Here is a 13096-nt window from a genome sequence, read left to right on the forward strand (position 1 = left end):
TGCCAGCTGTTCCAACATCAAGTCCTAAAATGGCACAAAGAAAAATATTGCCCACTGCTCCTGGCTGTGCCCCCGGAGGAAGGACAAGCCAGGATGGGTTAAAACGCAGAGGCCTCATTTCACCGGCCACCATCCAAAGTGTGTGTGTGTGTGTGTGCGTGCATGTGTTGTAGTGTGGTGTGCTGTGTGACGATTAAAGATTCTTCTTCTTCAATTGGGACCTCACCAAGATGGCAACATGTGAGGATATAACTGAAGTCAGTACTTTATGGATGTCATGGATCCAATAAACCGACAGCCAAAGTAAATAAGATAGTATTCGAGGCGGTTGCAACATAGCGTAGTTTGAGTTTCATCCAGATCGGCGGTTCAGTATTGTGGATGACAAGAGAGTGACACGCACAGATGTATGCTGCAATAGAGAATCCTTGGGCGCATGCGTAAGTTGCCGTTTACAGTCTTCCTGAATTTCAGTTAGTTACAAGAGCCAAACAAAATGAAACAGTGACAGGTAATTATTTATTACAATGAACCTTTATTATGTTTGAAAACAATTTGGTTCGTATTATTAGTATTAGTTCAGTATTAGTATTATGACCCTCCCTTAAAATATGGGATCATCCTGTGTTGGAAAATAAAATGCACTGTCCCTTACTGAATTCATGAGGGACATTATTTGTCCTGTATTTTGTGTACACCCTACTCTTATGCATAAACTAGGTTTTCACATGCTTGGAATGACATGAGAAATAATAAAACAAAAAGAATTTCCCGAGAGATAGCACAGAAGTATTGATTCAGAATGACATGCAAGTTGTCTGTCGCTCCTCGTCATTGTTGCCCTGGTTACGGGGACGCTGTATTTGAAAATGTTGGCGAATACCTCCAGCTCAAGTTCGTCCGTAAAAATAAGGCTGTCCAAATGCAGATCTGAACCACAGGACCAGGAGTGGGTCGGTCTTGTCAGTGGGAACGAGTACAAGGCAAACTGCACAGTTTGCCATAGAGTATTATCTGTCGCCCATGGTGGGGTGTCCGACCTTACATTCAGCAGGGGTCTGTCATTTGTTTGTGGTTTTACTGGTAACTACAGAAATAATAACAACCCTCATCTTTATGATATTACATGAATCACTGAGATTGATCACTTGATCACTGAGCAAGTATTTAAAGAGCAGATCAGAATCTCAATAAATATGTGAAGTTTTATATGCATATTTTTGTCAAACTGATTACATGTCATAACATGCTATTACATTTTTTAATATTGAACAATAATTGTTTTGCATTTCTACAGCGCAAGGTCACAGCAGACCCACAGTTATTACTTAACAATCACTTTACTCCTGCACATGACAATAACTACTGATCCACATTAGTGTTAACTATATGACTTCAGGAGGAAGTTATGTGGTTAAAATCAATTTTAATATTGCTGCATTATATTTTTGTTCCTTTTGGCTAGTTTACAGATATAATTATAAAATATTCTTAAAGGGATACTCCAGCTTTAAGGGAAATTTACTTTTACCCTGTGTTTCCAGTACAGGCCTGCATGCTACTGAGTTACTTTAACACAGGGCTGCAGAGGGGATCAACTAGCCTAGAGCAGCTGAAATTTGTTTAAATACGCCTTGTAGAGTCTCAAAAGAAAAATGTATTTAAGAGATGCATCTTTATGATGAATACAAAAATGACTGGAAAATGTGACTGGAAACCAGTGGTGGAAGAACTACTCAGAGTTTTTACTGAAGTAAAACTACAAATACCCTGACACAAAATGACTCTAGTAAAAGGTAAAGTACCACAGTGACATTTGTAATTAAGTAAAAGTATATTATTACATGCTTATAAATGTATTTGAATTATTAAAAGTAAAAGTACTTACAGTATTGTACTAGTTATAGTAATAGTTAGTCATATCAAGTGCCCTTACATATAATACAAGCCTATACAGTAACACGACATAAAGTACTTTTTGTCTGCAGATGAGTGCTCATGTAAATCCCCTTCACAAAAAATTATATGTATTTTTTTTTTTAGGATAGGATTTATTTGCTATGGGAAATCCTATAGGATGTTCCATATTCTATAATATATCCTCGTTATGCCGTTATATCAATGCAAAAGCACATATCAGAGTGGTAGTTCAACAGTATATCAATCACAAACAAACCCAAATAGTTATATAAGCCTGTAGCTGGGGGTACAGAAAGAGACATATGAGATCCAGAAAATGCCCAAACCAAAATGAATCCAAATTTTGAACAGTCGAAGTGCCAGGTTACAAGTTGACGACATCCTTTCAGTTCAGGAGGTGCGGTGTCTTTCCGCCAAGACGAGGAGGGGCCTAAAAAAGAAGGACAATAATGAGCACATACCGAGCTTATGCATATTAAATATTGAGCTTGACATTCTGACCTGTCCCTTGGAGAAGTTGGCGTGAGCGTAGAGGAGCAGAGCGATGTCGTTGTGTCCGGCCTCCAAAGCGATGGATAGGGCGGTGCTCTCATCCTGTGGTCAAACAATAGACATGATAAGACATGTATTGTAAATTTTACTACCCAAATAAAAATTGTGATTTGAAAGTGAAAGTTGGATTTTGGGGGGCTTAACTGGAAACCAAATAAACCTCTATAATGTATGTAATGTTTTAAGTGATTTAATTAAATGTAATTATTTTATTAGAATTTTTATTTTCCTTTTTTTTTTCAAGAGCCTTTGGATGGAGATAAGTGGGGAAGAATGATTGTTCTTCTTCTCCTTTTTTGTATAAAAATCACCAATAAAGTGTTAAAAGCCAAAGTGTGTGTGGGCGACACGGTGGGATGGTGGACTCACGCCGTCGCTCAGGCCAGCATTGCACTCGGGCTGTTCCAGCAGCAGCTTGACAATGTCAACGTGGCCGTGCTCGCTGGCGCACATCAGTGCCGTGGAGCCCTCGTCGTCTTGAAGGTTGATCTCCGACCCTTGGGCCAGCAGTGCGTGCACCATGTCCACTCTGCCGTGGCTCACCGCCAACATCAGCGCTGTCTGACCAGCCTGGAGGTGGATCAAAGATAAAATAAAATGGGCCGGTTTCACAGACGTGGTTTAACATAGATCAGGACTAAACTAATCCGAATTATCGTAATGAATCAATAATTAAAAAATTACTTAATTTAAGATGAATTAATTCTAGACTAGGAAATCCTAGACTAAGGTCATGAAGGAGTAGTCAGCTCCTTCTGTCCGGTCTTGGTGCTGGTCTTGGTCCAGATAATCCTGGTCGACCTGGAGGGCCACATCCATTAATCCAAAGATAAACCTGCCAACTTCAATTTAAGCCTTCACTTAGACTTAGATTAGCGTAAGGCAAAGGCTTGCATCGAGATACCGCACAGGGATCTTTTGTTTTATTCAATTAATGTTGGAAAACAAAATAAATGAAATAAATATACAATCAAAAAAAATTGTTTTATTGTTTTTCATAACCAATACAATTTTTTATTGTTTTTTTATAGCCGGTCCTAACGTCTGGACCAATCACCGTGCACTGACATCTGGACCAATCACCGTGCACTAACATCTGGACCAATCACCGTGCACTTACGTCTGGACCAATCACCGTATACTTACGTCTGGACCAATCACCCTGCACTTACGTCTGGACCAATCACTGTGCACTTAGGTCTGGACCAATCACCGTGCATTTACGTCACTGAAGGTTCCTCTCATGCCGGTAAGTCCCTGCCCTGGAGTAGGAGCTAAAAAAGTCCCTCAGGACGGTATTCGAAGAACTACGATAGTTCCTAGTTCCTGCAGTACAGACACCAAAAAAGGGAGGGCTCCTCCAAAAACTTCTTCGAACCACGGAAAAGTTCCTGCGATTCGAAAAAGCCTGTAGATTAAACCTAATCTGTGTCCCCGAAACTGCCCGTTAATGGGTTGTTTGTACAAAGTTGACATTTGCAATAATAGTAAACCCATACTATTGTTGAAAATAGGGATTTTCAAGGGCATGTGTGTTAGGGGTTAATGCTCCTGTTGGTGCCCCTGACCAAGGCACTGGCAAAAGAGCTGCAGTTGGTCCCCGGGTGCTGCACTGCGGCTGCCCACTGCTTGTAGGCATAGAATGGGTCAACTGCAGAGGACAAATTTCATTGTATCCTACTTGTACAATGAAAATAAGGAGATATTCTATTCATTTGAAAAGGCAAAAGCTTGAGCAGGAGATCCTTTTAGGGTAATTTCTTTTGTTTGTTTTAAATAAACAGATTAATGCCAACTACAGTATTTTCTTACATACTGTAGGTCTGGTCAATTTTGATGTATTCCAAAACATGTTAGAAAAGTTATACAATTTCATAATGTGAGTTTTTGCTTGTGCCTGTGTGCGAATGATTATTTCAGGAACACAGTCAAACGTAGAGGCAAATTCAAACTTCAGCAACAAATGTAATCATTTCAAACTTTCAGGACCCTTGGACCCTGACTCTTGGTATATTTTCCAGAAACACCCGTATAAGTATTAGAGTATCCAATCATTTGCAGATATTTGGAACATTATGCTACTTTGATTTAAAAAATCCTACCTCACAATTAAATTCAATGCATTGGTGTAAGCCTTTAAGTTATAGCACCTCTGCAGCATTTCTTACTGTAAAGCTACATTTTCGTCCATTCTTGATGAAAGGCAACGTAAGACATTTCTAGGTAATTGTTCAGCTACATCACTGATTAAACCAAAGTTTAACTTTAAAGACCGACGGTGGATTTGTGCTTCTATGGGTCAACCCCGCCACCACCCCCAACTCCACCTCAACACTGCTGACCTGACTGGCCTTGGCGTTGACGTCTCCATTTGCGAATAGCTCCTCCACCACCTTCATGTCCTGTGGAGCATCCACGGCTGCTAGCGCAGCTAGCATGATGGGTGTGTAGCCCGCCTTGTTCTGGTGGTTGACGTTGCACACTCCTGCAGGGACGGTAGCCAGAAGACCGTGAGAATGGTAGAGCAAGAAGGGTGTATATTGTTATAATTTCATCACCGAGTGTATGGATGTTTTATAATATCCCTGTATGCTCGTAGTTTTGGCAGGGACGTAGCAGGAACATTTTATAAAAACCATCCATCCATTTTCCTCTGCTTATCTGGGGCCAGGTCGCGGTGGCAGCAGGCTGAGCAAGGAGCTTCAGGCCCCCTTCTCCCAGGAAACATTTTCCAGCTCCTCCTTGGGGACCCCGAGGCGTTCCCAGGCCAGCTGGTATATAATCCCTCCAGCGTGTTCTGGGTCTACCCTGTGGTCTCCTACAAGTTGGATGTGCCCGGAAAACCTCCAAAGGAAGGCGCCCAGGAGACCTCCTGATCAGATGCTCGAACCACATCAACTGGCTCCTTTCGACGCGAAGGAGCAGCGGCTCTACTCTGAGCTCCCTCCGGATGTCCGAGCTCCACACCCTATCTCTAAGGCTGAGCCCAGCCACCCTACGGAGGAAACTCATTTCGGCCGCTTGTATTAGCGATCCTGTTCTTTTGGTCCCTACCCAAAGCTCATGACCATATGTGAGGGTTGGGACGTAGATGGACTGGTAAATTGAGAGCTTTGCCTTTTGGCTTAGCTCCCTCTTCACCAGAACGGTCCGGTACAATGCCTGCATCACTGCTGACGCCGCACCGATCCGCCTGTCCATCTCACGCTCCATTTTCCCCTTACTCGTGAATAAGATCCCAAGATACTTGAACTCCTTCACTTGGGGCAGCAACCTGCTCCCGACCCGGAGGAAGCAATCCACCGTTTTCCGGCAGAGAACCATGACCTCAAACCGGAGGTGCTGACTCTCATCCCGACAGCTTCACACTCGGCTGCAAACCGCCCAAGTGCGTGCTGGAGGTCAGGGCCTGATTAAGCCAACAAAACCACATCATCTGCAAAACCGGAGATGCAATGCTGAGGTTCCCAAACCAGACACTCTCCTCACCTCGGCTGCACCTTGAGATCCTGTCCATGAATATCACAAATAGAATCGGGGACAAGGGGCAACCTTGGCGGAGTCCAACACCCACTGAGAACGTGTTTGACTTTGTGCCGAGAATACAAACACAGCCCTCACTTTGGTTGTACAAGGCCCAGATGGCTTGTACCAACAGCCCCGTTACCCCATACTCCCTCAGTACCCCCCACAGGATCCCCCGAGGGACAGGGTCGAAAGCCTTTATCCAGGTACACAAAACACATGGAGACTGGATGGGCTAACTCCCACGACCCCCCCAGCAACCCTGCAAGGGTAAAGAGCTGGTCCACTGTTCCACGTCCAGGATGGAATCCGCATTGCTCCTCCTGAATCTGAGGTTCGACAATTGGCTGGAGCCTCCATTCCAGCACCCTAGAGTAAACTTTCCCAGGGAGGTTGAGCAGTGTGATACCCCTATAATTGGAGCACACCCTCCGGTCCCCCTTTTTAAAAATGGGAACCACCACCCCGGTCTGCCACTCCACAGGTACTGTACCCGACATCCACGCGACACTGAAGAGGCGTGTCAACCAAGACAGCTCAACAATATCCAGAGCCTTCAGCATCTCAGGGCAAATCTCATCCACCCCCGGCGCCTTGCCCCCGAGGACCTTCTTTACTGCCTCAGAGACCTCTGCCAGGCATATGGACGAGTCTTCAGACTCCGCCTCTTCCCCTGAGGACGTATTGGTCTGGTTCAGGAGTTCCTCAAAGTGCTCTTCCCACCACCCGACAAAATCCCCAATATCCCCCCCTATCCCCCTCCAACACAGCGGCACTCAGCCGGGGGCTCGTGAGTATCCTCCCACCCGCCCAGCACCTCTCATCCTGGGCAACTCCAGGAAAGGAGAGAGTCCAGCCCATCTCCAGGAGTTTGGTTACAGAGCCAGTGCTGTGCCTAGAGGTGAGCCCAATTTTATCTAGTTGGTACCACTCCACCTCCCGCACCAGCTCCGGCTCCTTCCCCGCCAGAGATCCCCAATGCCTATCCCTGCAGGTGGTGGGCCCACAGGGTGGCAGCTCCATGATGTTTCTTCGGGCTATGCCCGGCCGAGCCCCATGGGTCAAGGGCCGGCCACCAGACATTCACTGGCGAGCTCCCCTCCCAGGTCTGACTCGCTCCCAGGTCTGGCTCGCTCCCAGGTCTGGCTCGCTCCCAGGTCTGGCTCGCTCCCAGGTCTGGCTCGCCCTGTTTCCCTATATGGTGAGGTACCATATTGCCTTTGGTGTTTTTTCATTGGGGTCCTTTGAATCGCTCTTTGTCTTGTCCCTCCCCTGGGACCACTCTGCCTTGGGAGACCCTTCCAGGGGCTGATGCCCCCGACAACACAGCTCCCAGGGTCACAGGGACACACAAACCCCTCCACCGCGGTAAGGTGGCGATTCTTCCGGGAAATATTGTCTACAGTGGAAATATGGCAATCCAGGGAAATGAGGGAGCTCATTATCCAACATTATATTGGTAACTGGTGCTGTCTGTTGTCCGACACATGATGTTCCATTGGCCACCACAGCGAAGGGCTTTTGGAAGTTTAGGTCTCTTTCTGTCAACAGAAGACCTTAAAGAAAGAATCAAAAGGGATCAACTCTGTCTCCTTACTCAGTGTTTAGATTTGGAGCTGATGCAGCCACTGCTTTCCCAGCCCTATTTCCAAGTCATATTTAGTGTTGCTTTAATGAAGGATTGCTTTAATGAAAAAGTCCAACCTTAGAGACTTAGTAATCTTTGACAAAAGTTGAAGTTATTTGCATGTACCACCCTTGCCATGCTTGTATGCCTCCTATATAAAGACATGCATTAATCCTGGTTTTACTATCCTCATTTTATCTTGAAGGATGTTTTATATTCAAAGATTTTAAATCAAGACAAAATAGAAATTACATGTTATAATCCAAATAAGACCAACAGTTCCCCATCTGATCTCAACTGTATTCTGTATTCTGTGAGAATATACAGTATATTGCAAGGGAAGACAGGAAAAAATGTTGATGACTATGACTATTACCAGTTATTATTACCTGCATCGAGCATCTTCTGAACCACAGCGAAGTTGGAGTGGGACACGCTGTAGTGCAGAGCCGTGTTTCCGTTCCCGTCGGCCATGTTGGCCACGTGGTGTAACACTGAGGGGGACACAGACCTGAGCGCCCAAAGGTAGTCCTGCACCATGCTGGGACTGGCCGACTTCTGGCTGGACACACTGAACCACTCCTGCCGGACAGTGTGGAGGCAGATGTGCTGAGGAAAGACAAGAGGGTCAATAACACAATGATCATTCTGGACAAATTATTGTCTCCTAATTTTGGAATAAAAGAAAATTGTCTCTGTTTAAGCTTTTGTTGTAAAATACGATCCAATATATGTAACAACAGGGAACACAATATCCAATATATTCTCCGGCAAAGCTACATGATAGAAGGGGGAGACCAAAACATTCTCTGCTAAATATTTATTAAGTAAACTCTGACATTTGAGGGAAGAACATATAGGCCAGTGATTTTCAACCCCCCCGTGCTGTGACACTCAAATTTCCAGATAAAACTTCCATTTAAAAACATAAATAAATTAGCATTTGTTTTGCAAGATCAACACAAGATCGGTTCTCGACGAATCACTCAGTGATAGTCGTTCCATTTTCTGAATCCTCATTTGTTTGGTTCAGTAGGTGTAAAGCATGGTGAGTAATGAGGACTTCCAGCACAGAGTGAAGATCCACTCCCTCATCCCCTCCTTTGTCAGAGTGGCTCCCAACTCATTATAACGAGTAATTTGTAAGATTTCTTCACTAAGAACTAATCATTTGCGATTCTTGCACCACTAAGAGTAAGGCCATAACAATAAGCACAGTTATACGTGTCTATGATGTTTTTAGTGGTTAACATGATATAAGTATGCTGTGGGATTATTTAATTGGAAAAAGTTTTCGGAAACACTCATAATAGGCGACCCTCCTATCCACAGTGTTGTAGTAGTAATGTGTATGTTTGAAATTGGGTGAGCCGCCCTTGACAATTTATTCTTCCCATTTTCAGCATTTTGATCTCATTCCAATCGTGTCAAATGTTGCAAATCCAGACCAACAGAAAACCAATTGCTGTAGGTTAAAAAACAGTTATAGGCTCAGCATATTGCTTTGTTATTTGTGTGATATTGCCTGTTTGAGTTTTCTGTCCTCTCTTTAAATAACATTGACAAACACGCCCCTGGCTGTGGTTGCTAGAGGTTTGATGAGAGAGGGAAAGGGATAGAGAAGCAGAGAGTAAACAAACAAACAGATTTAACACGGCTCTTGAGGCCATTTTAAAGTGATACGTACCACTTCCCTGCTGGGTAAAGACTTGTCGTCACTCAGGTAGGTCCTTAAGGCTTGACATGCCGATAGCATCCTCTCACCTAGCCTAAACCTTAAGGTATATCATGAAACCAGTTCAGATTTTGTATATACTGTAAATGCACTGCATATACACACCACTTGACCACAGGTTAACTTGAAACTTAAATCTCCTACCTCTTTCTATTACCAGGGGTTGCATAGCCTCTGCTGTGAGCTGAGTGAATATTAAAAGACACACCAGAAACCTCCCTCAGTTTCGGGTCACCACAATGTGTAGACATGGGATTTAATCTAAAGAAAAAAAGACCAAAAGTATACATAAATAATCTCTTGAATTTGAACTTAAATATAGAAGTTTAAATTAATAACAAAATCAAGTATTAATGTGTACTGTGGATATGTTTTTAAAGAAATATATACATACAGTGTATAAATGATATATAAATAGAAACTTATTATATATGTGTAAATATTATATATTTGTAAATATATATATATAATTTATTTTTTTTACTAAAACTTACCCTGTTGCAACCCCCATAGATTTCAAATATTTCCTGTTGGTTCTGCAGCTGCGGTCATCATTTTGTTTTTTTATTATAGAGCGAAGTATATTAGCACCAGCTGACCTGTCTGGACACAACCAAGGCATTTCGATAACTGCTTTAGAAATACATAAAGAATAATTATATATCATTTTCACATTTGAATGATATTTTGGTGTACTATATCCATCTAAAATATAAAGTGGTAGGATGATCTAAATCTTTAGTGAGAAGGCCTAATCTTAAAATAGCAAGCATCGTGTTGCACACAGTCACTCCTACCAAGCGGTTTGGATTCTATTCTACCACAAACCACTACGTTTTCAGAGATGTGTTTTTTCCGAAAACCAATGTCATTCCAAACATTTCATGTGCTTGCCTCAGCGGCCCAATTTGCCTGGCCAGAGAGAGCCATTTCCTGTCTTTACCAGTTTGAAGCAAGAATAGAATAGAATATTTTTATCTGAAGTAGTTTGAACCGACAGTTCCTTTCACCCAAAGCCACCTAAAGTCAATGTACCTTAATCATGATGAGCATTTCAACATCATCACATCACATTACAATGGATTTTTAGACAACTGACAAATACATACACTGTATTGGTTTACCTTGTAGAGCAGAGGCTGCGTGTTGTTCCATCAATTCAATTTTCTTTTTGACCCCTGAATCATTACAACTTAATTGATAGATTTCTGACTTTGCTGTGTCACTTTTGGTGGAATCGTTTTGGGGCCAAAATAGGGAGTGAAATTGCCTGTTGGCTGAAGCAGAAAAAGGTGATGGGTTAGTCTGCGAATGGCATCTAAACAATATCATCAAAGTATATAATATATTAAATTCAGGGACAGCTTCGGCTTTCTTGCTACCTTGGCATTTGGATTCTTGTGCGTGAACTTCTGTTTCTCCTTGGCACATTGCTGTATTTGCACCAGACATCTGGGCGTTAGCGCTTCCTGGGCTGTTGTATTGTTGGTCAACCGCTCCCTGCAGCTCGCTGTTGCTCTCCGTGTCAAGGTCCTGCTGCTCCTTTAGGAGCCTTTGCATAGTTTCTACGTAATATTTCAGCTCTGGCTCCAACTGTGACTGGGATGTTTGCTTGGGAAACTGACCAGGTGTTTGAGAAGTTGCTGAGAAGTTTCGTATCTTCCCCTCTCCAACACCAATGCTCCTGGTCCTAGTAGGGTCGGGTAGATGCGAAGGACCACACGCCATATTCCTTGTTTTCAGTCCGACTAAGAAGTTTTCATTGATGTTGGTAAATCCAACACCCATGTCTCGGGTTTTTGGCTTATCAACTGGTGTTAGTGCTGAGGCATCTGCCGCCCATGCTACAGTTCCTATTCCAAGAGAGCGGGTCTCTGGAGCTCCTCGAAGATCTGTGGCTCTGTTGCTCACAGACCCTGTTCTAGTAACGGTTTGTGTGGTATTTGTGTGCTTTTCCTGGGTATTCAAGATAGTGTTGGTGCTGGAGTTTGTATTAAAGGCATGTTTTGTATTGGTAAAGCGAGTCACTGAATTGGGAGTTGTGTTGGTGCACTTTGAGGCTGTCTGAGTTGAGGCCATCATGCTAAAATCAACTGCTCTCATCAAATCTCTAGCCATGCTATCAGAAAGTTTTTCCTTTGTTTCAGTGACATAAACTGAACAATCACCACAAGGCATAGAAAGATATTCCATCTCAGGTATTCCGCTTTCTGTTGTTAAATCGGTATTGGTCCCTGCATCACACACGCTCATTTCTGTTCCGACACCTTGTGTGTTTGTAAAAATGTGTGTTCCCACACACTGTTCCCTGCTCTCCACTTGCTTCCTGACATGCCATTCACTCATTGGCACATCCGGGCACGTGCTTACACTCCTCAGCTCAGGCTTACAAGATATCCCCACAGTGCAGAATCTCATCTCCATTCTCTCCCCTGTGCTAGCATCTTGACTCTCTATATGGTAACCCACCCCTTGGCTTCTGGTCTCAGGCTTTGCTTCAATGCTTTTACTCTCAGTGCTAACAATAGTGCTGGTCGACTTGTCAACTTGGTTTCTAGCCTCTGCAGCCTGAAGCTCTAGTTTTAGGCAACTCATTTCTTTCTGGAGGGCTGAGTCCTTTAACTCTGCTTCCAAAAGACAGTTTTTCTCATTTAGGGATTCAATAATTGCATGTTGGGCTTCAAGGGCTGCTTCCCATTCTGTCACAATGCCTAGGTCGACCTCAGACACTTCTGTTGCAATGGAACATGTCGCAATAAGTTTTGTGTCCACAACATCATGTTTGTTTTGTTTTGCAGGCATTAATATATGTTGGTCTTCATCAGTGCCAACTGCAACCGAATTAGTCGATTTGATGTGTGGTGTGTTATAGCTTAGTCCATGTGGTTGCGGGCATCCACCTTTGATGGTCCTTTCTAGTGCTTGCATTTCCTCAGTTAGTTTCCGGAACTCCTTGAGGCCAGTGCAGTCGCTTTGCACAATGTTCTCATATCCCTCTTCAGTACTTGTTTCATTCTCAACATCAGAGTCTTTCAGGAAGAGGTCAGAGCACCCTGCGCTGTAGGCTCTTTTCCTAAAGACATCAATTAGGTCCTGGTTTCCTTTTTGCTTTGTCAGCTGAGAAATCAGTTTCCGCTTCTCTTCCTGAAGGACAGAAATCCTCACCTGCAGGATAGGGATGACCTTTACTTGTTCCTCCATCTCCTTCAGCCTTTGCAGTGCTATCACCATTTGGTCACGGACATTTTGCAAGTGCATAGGGCTGAGGCTTGTAACTGGGGTGGATCGGCCAGAACTAAGGAAACATGTGCTGCCTTTATTACCCAGGGAGGAGGTGAGTTGGACAACAAAGTCATCTCTAGCATCAGTCAGTTTGTTCCCATTGTTGGTTTGATTAAATGCACCCAGCCCAGTGAAAGGGGAGAGAGACCCAGTGGAGCCGACTCCTCCAAAGCTAGCTAGTCGTCTTCGGGGATGTGGCTCAGGCACAGGTTGGTTGGTCCTGTCCTGCTCCACATGGCTATTGGTCTCCGTTAAGGTATTTTCAACTGGTGGGTTGTGTCTAGGTAATGCCAAAGATCTTGCTGCAGGCAGAGGCTTTGACTCAGTTTGACTGACAAGCCTGAGAAGTTTCTGAGAGGCTGTGCATCCTTCATTTCTGGCAGAATCTGCAGAAGAGCTATAAGGTGGAGGAAGAGGAGGCCGACCTCTGGCCAACACTCTTGCATCATCACCAA

General features: G+C 43.8%; 1 protein-coding gene across 1 annotated transcript; it reads right to left on the reverse strand.

The window, feature by feature from the left end:
- Positions 1-579: 579 nt before the first annotated feature.
- LOC307243428 (KN motif and ankyrin repeat domain-containing protein 1-like) lies at positions 580-12737 on the reverse strand. The gene is made up of 10 exons (XM_080018240.1): positions 10742-12737; positions 10484-10636; positions 9854-9962; positions 9504-9620; positions 9312-9399; positions 8014-8233; positions 4815-4957; positions 2842-3042; positions 2422-2514; positions 580-2350 (listed from the first exon to the last, which is right to left on the reverse strand). Exons 1-10 carry the CDS (start codon positions 12615-12617, stop codon positions 2306-2308), a joined length of 3045 nt encoding a protein of 1014 aa, XP_079874366.1. The 5' UTR covers positions 12618-12737; the 3' UTR covers positions 580-2305.
- Between the last annotated feature and the right edge of the window lie 359 nt (positions 12738-13096).

This window comes from Zeus faber, assembly GCF_960531495.2.
Source record: "Zeus faber genome assembly, chromosome: 17".
Lineage (NCBI taxonomy): Eukaryota > Metazoa > Chordata > Actinopteri > Zeiformes > Zeidae > Zeus > Zeus faber.